Source organism: Pseudophryne corroboree, chromosome 8 (genome assembly GCF_028390025.1).
Source record: "Pseudophryne corroboree isolate aPseCor3 chromosome 8, aPseCor3.hap2, whole genome shotgun sequence".
NCBI classification, from domain to species: domain Eukaryota; kingdom Metazoa; phylum Chordata; class Amphibia; order Anura; family Myobatrachidae; genus Pseudophryne; species Pseudophryne corroboree.
In genome coordinates, this window is record NC_086451.1 from 368345699 (window position 1) to 368360807 (window position 15109).

General features: G+C 45.2%; 1 protein-coding gene across 3 annotated transcripts in view; it reads left to right on the forward strand.

The window, feature by feature from the left end:
* Positions 1-15109, forward strand: part of WDR44 (WD repeat domain 44) — a 212930-nt gene that overhangs the window by 56631 nt on the left and 141190 nt on the right. For all 3 annotated transcript variants that reach the window (XM_063937554.1, XM_063937555.1, XM_063937553.1), the window contains exon 2: positions 13641-13674. In XM_063937554.1, the coding sequence (XP_063793624.1) occupies positions 13641-13674 (34 nt within the window). The remainder of the gene's footprint in view (positions 1-13640; positions 13675-15109) is intronic.

Consider the following 15109-nt stretch of genomic DNA (forward strand, 5'->3'; position numbering starts at 1 on the left):
AGTGGCGTTGCCGTCTCCTGATACGGCCGCCCTCAAGGATCCAGCAGATAGGAGGCTGGAAACTACCCTGAAGAGTATATACACACATACTGGTGTTATACTGCGACCAGCAATAGCCTCAGCCTGGATGTGCAGTGCTGGGGTAGTGTGGTTGGATTCCCTGACTGAAAATATTGATACCCTGGATAGGGACAGTATTTTATTGACTCTAGAGCAATTAAAGGATGCGTTTCTTTATATGCGAGATGCTCAGAGGGATATTTGCACTCTGGCATCGAGAGTAAGTGCGATGTCCATATCTGCCAGAAGAAGTTTATGGACGCGACAGTGGTCAGGTGATGCGGATTCCAAAAGGCATATGGAAGTATTGCCATATAAAGGAGAGGAATTATTTGGGGTCGGTCTATCGGATCTGGTGGCCACGGCAACTGCCGGCAAATCCACCTTTTTACCTCAGACCCTCTCCCAACAGAAAAAGACACCGTCTTTTCAGCCGCAGTCCTTTCGCTCCTATAAAAACAAGCGGGCAAAAGGACAGTCTTATCTGCCCCGAGGCAGAGGAAAGGGTAAGAGAGGGCAGCAAGCAGCCCCTGCCCAGGACCAGAAGCCCGCCCCGGGTTCTACAAAGCCATCAGCATGACGCTGGGGCTTTACAAGCGGACTCAGGAGCGGTCGGGGGTCGACTAAAGATTTTCAGCAATCAGTGGGCTCGCTCACAGGTGGACCCGTGGATCCTGCAGATAGTATCTCAGGGTTACATGTTGGAATTCGAAAGGTCTCCCCCTCGCCGGTTCCTAAAGTCTGCTTTACCAACGTCTCCCTCAGAAAGGGCGACGGTATTGGAAGCCATTCACAAGCTGTATTCTCAGCAGGTGATAGTCAAGGTACCCCTCCTACAACAGGAAAAGGGGTATTATTCCACACTATTTGTGGTACCGAAGCCGGACGGTTCGGTAAGACCTATTCTAAATCTGAAATCCTTGAACCTGTACATACAGAAATTCAAGTTCAAGATGGAGTCACTCAGAGCAGTGATAGCGAATCTGGAAGAAGGGGACTTCATGGTGTCCCTGGACATAAAAGATGCTTATCTGCATGTCCCAATTTATCCCTCACACCAAGGGTATCTCAGGTTCGTGATACAAGACTGTCATTATCAGTTTCAAACGCTGCCGTTTGGTTTGTCCACGGCACCTCGGGTCTTTACCAAGGTAATGACCGAAATGATGGTTCTTCTACGAAGAAAAGGCGTATTAATTATCCCTTACTTGGACGATCTCCTGATAAGGGCAAAGTCCAGAGAACAGCTGGAAGTCGGTGTAGCACTAACCCAAGTAGTGCTTCAACAACACGGGTGGATTCTGAATCTTCCAAAATCTCAATTGACCCCGACAACACGTCTGCTGTTCCTGGGAATGATTCTGGACACGGTTCAGAAAAAAGTGTTTCTCCCGGAGGAGAAAGCAAGGGAGTTATCCGAACTTGTCAGGAACCTCCTAAAACCAGGAAATGTGTCAGTACATCAATGCACAAGAGTCCTGGGAAAGATGGTGGCTTCTTACGAAGCAATTCCATTCGGCAGATTCCATGCACGAACATTTCAGTGGGATCTGCTGGACAAATGGTCCGGATCGCATCTGCACATGCATCAGCGGATAACACTGTCGCCAAGAACAAGGTTGTCTCTCCTGTGGTGGTTGCAGAGTGCCCATCTGTTAGAGGGCCGCAGGTTCGGCATACAGGACTGGGTCCTGGTGACTACGGATGCCAGCCTACGGGGCTGGGGAGCAGTCACACAGGGAAGAAACTTCCAGGGTGTATGGTCAAACCTGGAGACGTCTCTTCACATAAATATACTGGAGCTAAGAGCGATCTACAATGCTCTAAGCTTGGCGAAACCGCTGCTTCAGGGTCAGCCGGTGTTGATCCAGTCGGACAACATCACGGCAGTCGCCCACGTAAACAGACAAGGCGGCACGAGAAGCAGAAGAGCAATGACAGAAGCTGCAAGGATTCTTCGCTGGGCGGAAAATCATGTCATAGCACTGTCAGCAGTGTTCATCCCGGGAGTGGACAACTGGGAAGCAGACTTCCTCAGCAGACACGATCTTCATCCGGGAGAGTGGGGACTTCATCCGGAAGTTTTCCACATGATTGTGAACCGTTGGGAAAAACCAAAGGTGGATATGATGGCGTCTCGCCTCAACAAAAAACTGGACAGATATTGCGCCAGGTCAAGAGACCCTCAGGCAATAGCTGTGGACGCTCTGGTAACACCGTGGGTGTACCAGTCAGTGTATGTGTTTCCTCCTCTGCCTCTCATACCAAAGGTACTGAGAATTATTCGGAAAAGGGGAGTAAGAACAATACTAGTGGCTCCGGATTGGCCAAGAAGAACTTGGTATCCGGAACTTCAAGAGATGCTCACGGAGGATCCGTGGCCTCTACCTCTAAGAAGGAATCTGCTTCAGCAGGGACCTTGTATGTTCCAAGACTTACCGTGACTGCGTTTGACGGCATGGCGGTTGAACGCCGGATTCTAAAAGAAAAGGGCATTCCAGAGGAAGTTATTCCTACCTTGATTAAAGCTAGGAAGGAAGTGACCGCACAACATTATCACCGCATTTGGAGAAAATATGTTGCGTGGTGTGAAGCCAAGAAGGCCCCAACGGAAGAATTTCAATTGGGTCGATTCCTACATTTCCTGCAGGCAGGATTGTCTATGGGCCTCAAATTGGGGTCTATTAAAGTTCAAATTTCGGCCTTATCAATCTTCTTCCAGAAAGAATTGGCTTCAGTGCCTGAAGTACAGACTTTTGTCAAGGGTGTACTACATATACAGCCCCCGATTGTGCCCCCAGTGGCACCGTGGGATCTAAACGTAGTTTTGGATTTTCTCAAATCTCATTGGTTTGAGCCTCTCAAATCTGTAGATTTGAAGTATCTTACATGGAAAGTAACCATGCTACTGGCCCTGGCTTCAGCCAGGAGAGTTTCAGAGTTGGCGGCTTTATCGTACAAAAGCCCATATCTGATTTTCCATTCGGACAGGGCAGAACTGCGGACACGTCCTCATTTTCTCCCTAAGGTGGTTTCGGCGTTTCACTTGAACCAGCCTATTGTGGTGCCTGCGGCTACTAGCGACTTGGAGGACTCCAAGTTACTGGACGTTGTCAGAGCATTGAAAATATATATTTCAAGGACAGCTGGAGTCAGAAAATCTGACTCGTTGTTTATATTGTATGCACCCAACAAGATGGGTGCTCCTGCGTCTAAGCAGACGATTGCTCGTTGGATCTGTAGCACAATCCAACTTGCACATTCTGTGGCAGGCCTGCCACAGCCTAAAACTGTAAAGGCCCACTCCACAAGGAAGGTGGGCTCATCTTGGGCGGCTGCCCGAGGGGTCTCGGCATTGCAACTCTGCCGAGCAGCTACGTGGTCAGGGGAGAACACGCTTGTAAAATTTTACAAATTTGATACTCTGGCTAAAGAGGACCTGGAGTTCTCTCATTCGGTGCTGCAGAGTCATCCGCACTCTCCCGCCCGTTTGGGAGCTTTGGTATAATCCCCATGGTCCTGACGGAGTCCCCAGCATCCACTAGGACGTTAGAGAAAATAAGAATTTACTTACCGATAATTCTATTTCTCATAGTCCGTAGTGGATGCTGGGCGCCCATCCCAAGTGCGGATTGTCTGCAATACTTGTACATAGTTATTGTTACAAAAATCGGGTTATTATTGTTGTGAGCCATTTTTTTTTTAGAGGCTACTTCTGTATTATCATACTGTTAACTGGGTTCAGATCACAAGTTGTACGGTGTGATTGGTGTGGCTGGTATGAGTCTTACCCGGGATTCAAGATCCTTCCTTATTGTGTACGCTCGTCCGGGCACAGTACCTAACTGAGGCTTGGAGGAGGGTCATAGGGGGAGGAGCCAGTACACACCATGTGATCCTAAAAGCTTGCTTTTGTGCCCTGTCTCCTGCGGAGCCGCTATCCCCCTGTGGTCCTGACGGGAGTCCCCAGCATCCACTACGGACTATGAGAAATAGAATTATCGGTAAGTAAATTCTTATTTTAATACACAAAGTTATTAATAATATTGTATTAAATGACCTTCAGGTTGTGTATATAATATGTATATGAAACATAAATGAATTGTGTGAATGTAGACACACTTTGTTTAATGCACAAAGTTATAAAAAATATTGGCTAAAATTACTTTCAGGCTGTGTGTATAAGGTGTATATGTAACAAAAATGCATTCTGTGCTTAGATTTAGGTCCCATCACCATGATATCTCATTATGGTATCTAATTATTCCAAAATACGGAAAAATCCGATATCCAAAATACCTCTGGTCCCAAGCATTTTGGATAAGGGATACTCAACCTGTACCGGTATTCCTGATAGAACATTTTGGAACACCTACAATATCACTCCCTCAAAATTTCAAATAGGGAAACCTGATTGTGTTTCCCATCCTAGCCTATCCTATACTTACCTGTTTTACATTATTTTTGAGGTTTCGGCTCCTGTGGGTCAGTCACAACTTATTATAAAAAAAAAAAATGATGTTATGTATAAACATAAACACCTCCCAATTTATTGCACTGACTTCTGACTCTACAAGATTGTTGACTACTGAAGCTGGTTAAATAGACTAAACAGAAAATTAGAACGCCCTGTCCACTTATAATGGAGTCTTGTTAAAGCGTTATGATCTATAGAATGTAGTGGACAGTATGTATTACATATACCAGGACTCCTCAATTAAGTCTACTCACCTGCTAGAACTGTAATCCGTAGTGCATATAACAAAGCCACAATCGCAATTCAGGACCTCATTACTTTAAACATTATGCACAATCGTAACATGTTAACATTGCTATAAATCCTAGAACAGACAAAGCATTCAATGAAACCTAGTGTTCAGGCTAAAATGGCTGTCCTGCCATGTACCTAGAACACAACAGTGGAAGTAACTGACATGATGAAGAGTGGAGAAGGGGGGTGGGTATACCTTCCAGACCAACATACGTTCTAGAATTTCTAATCCAGAAAGTCCTTCTGTCCACCAGAATGACTGATATTGACCAAATTAAACAGCTGTAGGTGCCTGTGCTTACTCTATACCGTAACTACTTTTTTATGTGCGATGTTGGTTAGGCTTCTCTAATTTCCAGATTTAAGTCATGGCTTAAAGAATTGTCCCTGGTGAAGAACAATATCACTGGATTCAGAAATAACTTGGGCGTTTTTACTGAGAGCAGAACAAGTGCCATGTATAGATCGTCTTTTGATTTGTAAAAGCTAGAGGCAATCCTTGTACATAGTCACATTGCAATACATTCATATGTAGGTGTTCAGGACAAAAATATTTCCCTTTGAATAGTTAAAAAGCGAAAATGGACATCATGGATGTTATCCTGTTTTCTCTAACGTCCTAAGTGGATGCTGGGGACTCCGTAAGGACCATGTGGAATAGCGGCTCCGCAGGAGACTGGGCACATCTAAAGAAAGCTTTAGGACTAACTGGTGTGCACTGGCTCCTCCCCCTATGACCCTCCTCCAAGCCTCAGTTAGATTTCTGTGCCCGACGAGAAGGGTGCACACTAGGGGCTCTCCTGAGCTTCTTAGTGAAAGTTTTAGTTTAGGTTTGTTATTTTCAGTGAGACCTGCTGGCAACAGGCTCACTGCATCGAGGGACTAAGGGGAGAAGAAGCGAACTCACCTGAGTGCAGAGTGGATTGGGCTTCTTGGCTACTGGACATTAGCTCCAGAGGGACGATCACAGGCCCAGCCTGGATGGGTCCCGGAGCCGCGCCGCCGGCCCCCTTACAGAGCCAGAAGAGCGAAGAGGTCCGGAAAAATCGGCGGCAGAAGACGTTCCTGTCTTCAATAAGGTAGCGCACAGCACTGCAGCTGTGCGCCATTGCTCTCAGCACACTTCATACTCCGGTCACTGAGGGTGCAGGGCGCTGGGGGGGGCGCCCTGAGACGCAATAAAACATGATAAAAATACCTTACATGGCAAAAAATACATCACATATAGCTCCTGGGCTATATGGATGCATTTAACCCCTGCCAGAATAAACAGAAAAACGGGTGATAGGCTCCGCCCCCTTTTCGGCGGCCTTATCTCCTCAGCACACTGGCGCCATTTTCCCTCACAGCTCAGTTGGAGGGAAGCTCCCTGGCTCTTCCCTGCACTACAGAAAGGTTTAAAAAAAGAGAGGGGGGCACTAATTAGGCGCAGTATTAAAACATACAGCAGCTATAAGGGGAAAAACACTTATATAAGGTTATCCCTGTGTGTGTATATATATATATATATATATATATATATATATATATATATATATATATATATATATATATATATATATATATATAGCGCTCTGGTGTGTGCTGGCATACTCTCCCTCTGTCTCCCCAAAGGGCTAGTGGGGTCCTGTCCTCTATCAGAGCATTCCCTGTGTGTGTGCTGTGTGTCGGTACGTTTGTGTCGACATGTATGAGGAGAAAAATGATGTGGAGACGGAGCAGAGTGTCTGTAACAGTGATGTCACCACCTAGGGGGTCGACACCTGAGTGGATGTACTGTTGAGAATTACGTGACAGTGTCAGCTCTGTATAAAAAAACAGTGGTTGACATGAGACAGCCGGCTACTCAGCTTGTGCCTGTCCAGACGTCTCATAGGCCGTCAGGGGCTCTAAAGCGCCCGTTACCTCAGATGGCAGATACAGACGCCGACACGGATACTGACTCCTGTGTCGACGGTGAAGAGACAACCGTGATTTCCAGTAGGGCCACACGTTACTTGATTGAGACAATGGAAAATGTTTTATACATTTCTGATAATACGAGTACCACCAAAAAGGGGTATTATGTTCGATGAGGGAAAAACTACCTGTAGTTTTCCTGAATCTGAGAAATAAAATGAGGTGTGTGATGATGCGTGGGTTTCCCCCCGATAACAATTGATAATTTCTTAAAAAGTATTGGTGTATACCCTTTCCCGCCAGAGGTTAGGGTGCGTTGGGAAACACCCCCTATGGGGGATAAGGCTTTCACACGCTTGTAAGAACAAGGGCTCTACCCTCTCATGAGATGGCCGCCCTTAAGGATCCTGCTGATAGAAAGCAGGAGGGTATCCAAAAATGTATTCACACACATACTGGTGTTATACTGCGACCAGCATTTGCCTCAGCCTGGAGGTGCAGTGCTGGGTTGGCATGGTCGGATTCCCTGACTGGAAATATTGATATCCTAGATAAGGATAGTATATTATTGCCTATAGAGCATTTAAAAGATGCATTTCTATATATGCATGATGCACAGCGGAATATTTGCCGACTGGCATCAAGTATAAGTGCGTTTGTCCAATTCTACCAGTAAAATGGTCAGGTGATGCGGATTCCAAACGGCATTTGGAAGTATTGCCTTTGAAAAGGGACATTTGGGGTCGGTCTTTTAGACCTGGTGGCCACGGCAACAACTGGGAAATCCACGTTTGTACCCCAGGTCGCCTCTCAAAATAAGACGCCGTATTATCAGGCGCAGTCCTTTGTTGGCAAGCGGACAAAAGGTTCCTCTTTTCTGCTCGTGACAGAGGGAGAGGAAAAAGGCTGAAGAGATTAGCCAGTTCCCAGGAACAGAAACCCTTTCCCGCCTCTGCCAAGCCCTCAGTATGACGCTAGGGCCTTACAAGCTCAGGCACGGTGGGGGCCCGTTCTCAATGAATTTCAGTGCGCAGTGGGCTCACTCGCAAGTAGACCCCTGGATCCTTCAGGTAATATCTCAAGGGTACATATTGGAATTCGAGACGTCTCCCCCTCGCCGTTTCCAAAAGCCGGCTTTACCGACGTCTCCCTCTGACAGGGAGGCAGTTTGGGAAGCCATTCACAAGCTGTATTCCCAGCAGGTGATAATCAAGGTACCCCTCCTGCAGCAGGGAACGGGGTATTATTCCACACTATTGTGGTACCGAAGCCAGACGGCTCGGTGAGACCGATTCTAAATCTAAATCTAAAATCTTTGAACACTTACATACAGAGGTTCAAATTCAAGATTGAGTCACTCAGAGCAGTGATTGCTAACCTGGAAGAAGGGGACTACATGATGTCTCGGGACATCAAGGATGCTTACCTTCATGTCAAAATTTACCCTTCTCACCAAGGTTACCTCAGGTTATGGTACATAACTGTCACTATCCGTTCAGCCGCTGCCGTAGGGATGGTCCACGGCACCCCGGGTCTTTACCAAGGTAATGGCCGAAATGATATCCCTTCGAAAGAAAAAAAAAAGGTGTTTCTCCCGGAAGAGAAAGCCAGGGAGTTATCCAAGCTAGTCAGGAACCTCCTAAAACCGAACCAAGTCTCAGTGTTTTAATGCACAAGGTTTCTGGGTAAAAATGGTGGCTTCCTACGAAGCAATCCCATTCGTTAGATTCCACGCAAGAACTTTCCAGTGGAACCTACTGGACAAATGGTCCGGGTCGCATTTTCAGATGCATCAGCGGATAACCCTGTCACCAAGGACAAGGGTATCCATCCTGTGGTGGTTGCAGAGTGCTCATCTTCTAGAGGGCCGCAGATTCGGCATTTAGGACTGGGTCCTGGTGACCACGGATGCCAGCCTGCGAGGCTGGGGAGCAGTCACACAGGGAAGGAATATCCAGGGCTTAGGGTCAAGCCTGGATACATCACTTCACATAAATATCCTGAAGCTAAGGGCCATTTACAATGCTCTAAGCTTAGCAAGACCTCTGCTTCAAGGTCAGCCGGTGTTGATCCAGTCGGACAACATCATGGCAGTCACCCACGTAAACAGACAGGGTGGCACAAGAAGCAGGAGGGCAATGGCAGAAGCTGCAGGGATTCTTCGCTGGGCAGAAAATCATGTGATAGCACTGTCAACAGTATTCATTCCGGGAGTGGACAACTGGGAAGCAGACTTCCTCAGCACGACCTCCACCCGGGAGAGTGGGGACTTCACCCAGAAGTCGTCCACATGATTAAAAAACTTGACAGGTATTGCGCCAGGTCAAGAGACCCTCAGGCAATAGTTGTAGACGCTCTGGTAACACCGTGGGTGTACCAGTCAGTGTATGTGTTCCCTCCTCTGCCTCTCATACCCAAGGTACTGAGATTGATAAGATGGAGAGGAGAAAGCACTATATTCGTGGCTCCGGATTGGCCAAGAAGGACTTGGTAACCGGAACTTCAAGAGATGCTCACGGAGGATCCGTGGCCTCTACCTCTAAGAAGGGACCTGCTCCAGCAAGGACCCTGTCTGTTCCAAGACTTACCGCGGCTGCGTTTGACGGCATGCCGGTTGAACACCGGATCCTGAAGGAAAAAAGGCATTCCGGATAAAGTCATCCATATCCTGAAAAGCCAGGAAGGATGTAACCGCAAAAACATTATCACCGCAATTGGCGAAAATATGTTGCGTAGTGCGAGGCCAGTAAGGCCCGACGGAGGAAATTCAACTGGGTCGATTCCTACATTTCCTGCAAACAGGAGTGTCTATGGGCCTGAAATTGGGGTCCATTAAGGTTCAGATTTCGGCCCTGTCAATTTTCTTCCAAAAAAGAACTAGCTTCAGTCCCTGAAGTTTAGACGTTTGTAAAAGGGGTACTGCATATACAGCCTCCTTTTGTGCCTCCAGTGGCAATTTGGGATCTCAATGTAGTTTGGGTTCCAAAAGTCACATTGGTTTGAACCACTTAAATCTGTGGAGTTAAAATATCTCACATGGAAAGTGGTCATGCTGTTGGCCCTGGCCGGGGCCAGGCGCGTGTCAGAATTGGCGGCTTTATCCTGTAAAAGCCCTTATCTGATTTTCCATTCGGACAGGGCGGAATTGAGGACTCGTCCTCAGTTTCTCCCTAAGGTGGTTCCAGCGTTTTCACGTGAACCACCCTATTGTGGTGCCTGCGGCTACTAGGGACTTGGAGGAATCCAGGTTGCTGGATGTTGTCAGGGCCCTGAAAATATTTCCAGGACGGCTGGAGTCAGGAAATCTGACTCTCTGTTTATCCTGTATGCACCCAACAAGCTGGGTGCTCCTGCTTCTAAGCAGACTATTGCTCGTTGGATTTGTAGTACAATTCAGCTTGCACATTCTGTGGCAGGCCTGCCACAGCTAAAATCTGTAAAAGCCCGTTCCACAAGGAAAGTGGGCTCATCTTGGGCGGCTGCCCGAGGGGTCTCTGCTTTACAACTTTGCCGAGCAGCTACTTGGTCAGGGGCAAACACGTTTGCTAAATTCTACAAATTTGATACCCTGGCTGAGGAGGACCTGGAGTTCTCTCATTCGGTGCTGCAGAGTCATCCGCACTCTCCCGCCCGTTTGGGAGCTTTGGTATAATCCCCATGGTCCTTACGGAGTCCCCAGCATCCACTTAGGACGTTAGAGAAAATAAGAATTTACTTACCGATAATTCTATTTCTCATAGTCCGTAGTGGATGCTGGGCGCCCATCCCAAGTGCGGATTGTCTGCAATACTTGTACATAGTTATTGTTACAAAAATCGGGTTATTATTGTTGGGAGCCATCTTTTCAGAGGCTCCTCTGTTATCATACTGTTAACTGGGTTCAGATCACAAGTTATACGGTGTGATTGGTGTGGCTGGTATTAGTCTTACCCGGGATTCAAAATCCTTCCTTATTGTGTACGCTCGTCCGGGCACAGTATCCTAACTGAGGCTTGGAGGAGGGTCATAGGGGGAGGAGCCAGTGCACACCAGTTAGTCCTAAAGCTTTCTTTAGATGTGCCCAGTCTCCTGCGGAGCCGCTATTCCCCATGGTCCTTATGGAGTCCCCAGCATCCACTACGGACTATGAGAAATAGAATTATCGGTAAGTAAATTCTTATTTTTACAGATTGTTTCTTTGTAGGATACTTTGCAGGCTCAGCAATTGTTTTCTTTTCAGTGAGAAGATAATAAAACATGGGGGTTAATATAATGGGGTGCAAGTAACTGGTGGTGCTGGAGTTTGTACGAGAATGCACATATTTTTAAAGTGGCAATCATTTTACAAGGCAAAACTAGGTTGTTTTTGCCTTGTAAAGGATTGCCACTTTAAAAATCTGATGACGACCTTGAGCTTGCCACCAGAAACATTTGGAACAACGGCACCTTACCGCCAATTGAACTACTCCGTATATTAACCACTTAACTGATGATTTTGCTGTCTTTTTTTTTTTTTTTTTTTCTTAATTACTCAGTAAAGGTAAAAATGTGTTTTTAATACTATATTAAAATGTTATTTAAAAATAAAATATTATATAATGTTGCAAAAGCCCCCTTTTTTTTCTTACACCCCTGTGTGTAAGACAATGAGCAACAGCAGTAAGTTACTTTTTCCATTTGTATAATTAGATTCCTGATAAAGGATCATATTCCTGCACTTTAAAAAATCGCCTTGCCTTGCAATGTGAACAATTCCCCCACTATGTAAATAGTGAAATGCTCCTCATTATATGTAAGTCTGTTTTAGTTCTGTTCTCATTCTTAGTAAGCCTGGGGCATACCTCCAGCACTCCCTCTTCTAAATTTGGTTGCGGATCTTCTGCTATTGGCTGGAAATTAGAATGAAGTGGATTTGTTTTTTGTGGCGTGAAATGTGATAATATATACTGTACATCAGAAATGTACATTTAAGGATTCGTTTGTTTCTATTTTATTTGTACGGAATCATGTTACGCCAAGTGTTTGTCATAGAGTTCTCTTACTAAAACAATAGAAAGTCATAGTTTAATCATTTTCTAACCACTAGGAGCGTTGTTGAATTAGGCTGGGTACACATTAGGTTGCATATTGCCTAATGTGTATGCACGATTGTGCTCTACCACAGGTTGCATGCAGCATCGTCCGGTCAGCTGTGCTTCATGGCCAACCGTAAGGTATTGTGTTTGACCCTTGTGTTATGTAATGAAGGACTTAACTAGATGTTGTCATCACATTGGCCAGTGAATCGGCTAATGTCGCATGAACCGGGCCGAAGTGACGATTGGCTGTTGCTCTAGTGTGTACTTACCCGTAGTCTAATTTAGAATCTCCTGTCTTACATTGGCAACTGCTGTGTGACCACTCCCATTCGGGCATATTGAAACAATAGGTTTTATTTATTTATTCAATTAATACCCATATTTATTGAAAAGTAAATATAAAATCTTCAATGAATTCTTGCTTTAACAATATTGATTACTGCAATGGTTCCGTAACTGTTTTAAATCGCAGCACCATAGCATTCCATTAGAACATGCTTTGTAATTAAGTTTTTCCGGTTGAGTTTTTTTTCTTCAGTCTGCTTTTCACTTACAATTCTGCAGTTTACATTTTGTCATGTGGCTACCATGGTCTTGGGGCACATAATGTAGTGAGCAGAGGGGCTTATGAAAAGCCCTTCTGAGCTCTGTCTGCTCTTTGCACTGTAATTTCCCCCACCTTCTCTCCTCCATTCACAATCACATGACCTACTGAGGGCTGCGTATGTATGTGACTGACAGACATACACCCCTGAGAGATTTTGGAAAAGAGACAATTATCTAGACGGCTAAGCAAAAGATGTGTAAAAGCTTCTTTATTTGCTATTTAAAGAAAAATCAGAATTATAAATGATCTGTGTGGTTTTGCTGTGTAAATAACCATGTGCACAGGGCTCAAGGTGCAGGACTAGGTGGAACTAGTGTATAACAGTACTTTGTGCATGGAGTAATGGTTCTATTGCCATACATAGCATGCTGAACTCTTACCATAAACCATTGAGTTTGTACTTGTGCATATTTGTCTGTCATTTTGTAACTGTTATTGTCTAGATTTGCACCAAGTAAATCTGGCCACACGTTAGGATTCCGTTTGCTATTTTAATCAGTATATTACCGGTCTGAAATCACTGGGTACATGGGCTTCGAAATACATGCGGGTGGTTATCCGTCTTTGCTGAGAATGCAATGGGCTGGTGACTGTGATTATTATGGGCCTGATTCGGAGTCAGACGCAGCTCCAGCTGCAAATGCTTTTAACCATTTATAAGCAGATCGCATGTGCTGCCAAAAGCTATAATGAACTCCGAATTAACCACGCCATGCACGCGTGCCTTGATGTAGGCTATGTAACCGCCTGGCTGGTGAAATGGGCGTTTTGGACTTCAGCTGAGCCAACACGCGCAAGAGATCAGATTCATGGAGGTGCCATGGGAGTAGGCATGTGTATGCTACTAGTATGAGGCGCTGAGAGGACTTCCATACGTTCTTTAGTTATCATTTTCCATGCGAAAACAGACACTATAGCAGTACATTGTATAACAGTATGCATAAAGTAGCACGCACAGAAGTGATAGACAAGTACAATGGTGAGCTGACCACTGCAGCAGCCTGATTGAGGAGCCTCATGTAAGGTGCAGAGAAAATGAGAGTGAGAAATAAAGAAAAGGACACTTTAAATTCAATCCATTCGGTCATTCCAACTCTAAACTGTGATTTAAATAACTAGGAACCAGACAAGATCATTATTTTTTTTATGTATTTTGAAAAGCAAACCTAAACGTGTGTGTGGTGGCGAGGGGGGATTGTTATGTAGAAATCTATAATTCTTTCTTTGTTTGTTTTCCTCTCTGCAGATCCCCAACAAAGCCAGGAGCTTTCGTCTTGCAGGTGAGTTTGTCCATAGTTATTTAAAAATTCTGTATAACACTTTTTATTCAGCATAATTAGTATTGTTATTGCTATAATTTTTATCATTTAGTGCCAGATCTGGTCTGTTGCTCTGTGTAATTGGCTATGAGTTGAGCTCATCCTTTTCCCAGTTGGCGCTACAATGCAGTCTGACATTGTCGTGGCCGGACTGAGAGCCACATTGCCCTGGTGCTGAAATTGTACAATGGCCTATACTGAGTAGGGGAGGAGCTGTGACCGGTGCTGTGTGGGTGTGGCCAGGGCCACATGGGTGTGTACAGCCTCCCCTGCCTGATCAGCCCAGCTGTCTCCCTAAATATATAAAAATAGAAAAACTGTTACATTTGTGTGGGAGGGGGGAAACAAATACAACATTGATAGTTTTTTGACTGCCTATTTTATGTGGAGTGCTGGAACTGTAGGTCCATTTTCAATCTGACCATGGACATTGTTCTCTGACCCCCAAAGAAGCAATTACAGGTAGTGTATTGGACATTGTACAATCAGTGGAACCCAATGGACATACCAACTTACAGGGTACACAACTACGGGATATAGTAGACACACAAAATGAACAGTTTTGTATTTACAAACTTGCGTAACTGTTTTAGGGCTCTGCTCATGCATACTTACAAGTGCAAAATTATGTGAAAACATTGGAGATGGACTGGTTGGGATGGGGAGAAAAGAAATTGGACTTGGAGGGGGGACTGTCAATTCAATTAGGAGCGAGGGTGGTGAGTTGCTGGTGCAACTGTTTAGAAACGCTGGCAATAGCAGTGGAATTCTGCCCCCTCATGGCTCAGTCTTGCCCTGAACCTGTGGGTTTTTATGCGCAGACCTGTTTTGTTGTGAATTTAAACGCACTCATTCGGCAGTACCAAGTGCGACATATGCCACACTTACCGGTGCAACATAATTGCATCTGATTGAATTAAGCCCTTTGAGAGGTCAAGGCACTAAGAGAAACACGGTTGTGAATGACGTAGGATAATGGTAATTGGCCTCCTTAAAGAGATTTGATTGTAAGGTAAATCTGAATGTGAATAGTGTGTAATTGACTGACTGGGTTAAGTAAGATTAAGTAAGTAAGCGCACATGAGAAAAGACAGGAGACGAAGTGTTTTATTATTAAAGCTCAGAGGTTTGTGTCCCTCACAGATCAGTTCTGCAATGTAAGGAATAAACCATGGATTGCTTTAGAGCTGATGGACAGCACTGTAGGCAGTTTACCTGGTCGAGTCCCATTATTATGACCACCTCCTACAGTTGACATCGACAGTGGGTAGCCCATGAAGTACATCACGTATCAATGGTTTTCTGATCGGTAACCGACCGATGTAGTATTTGCACAAGTGGTTCCATTGGAACCTCACAGCTAATTGAATCTGCCCTTTATATTCCTTATTTGGAA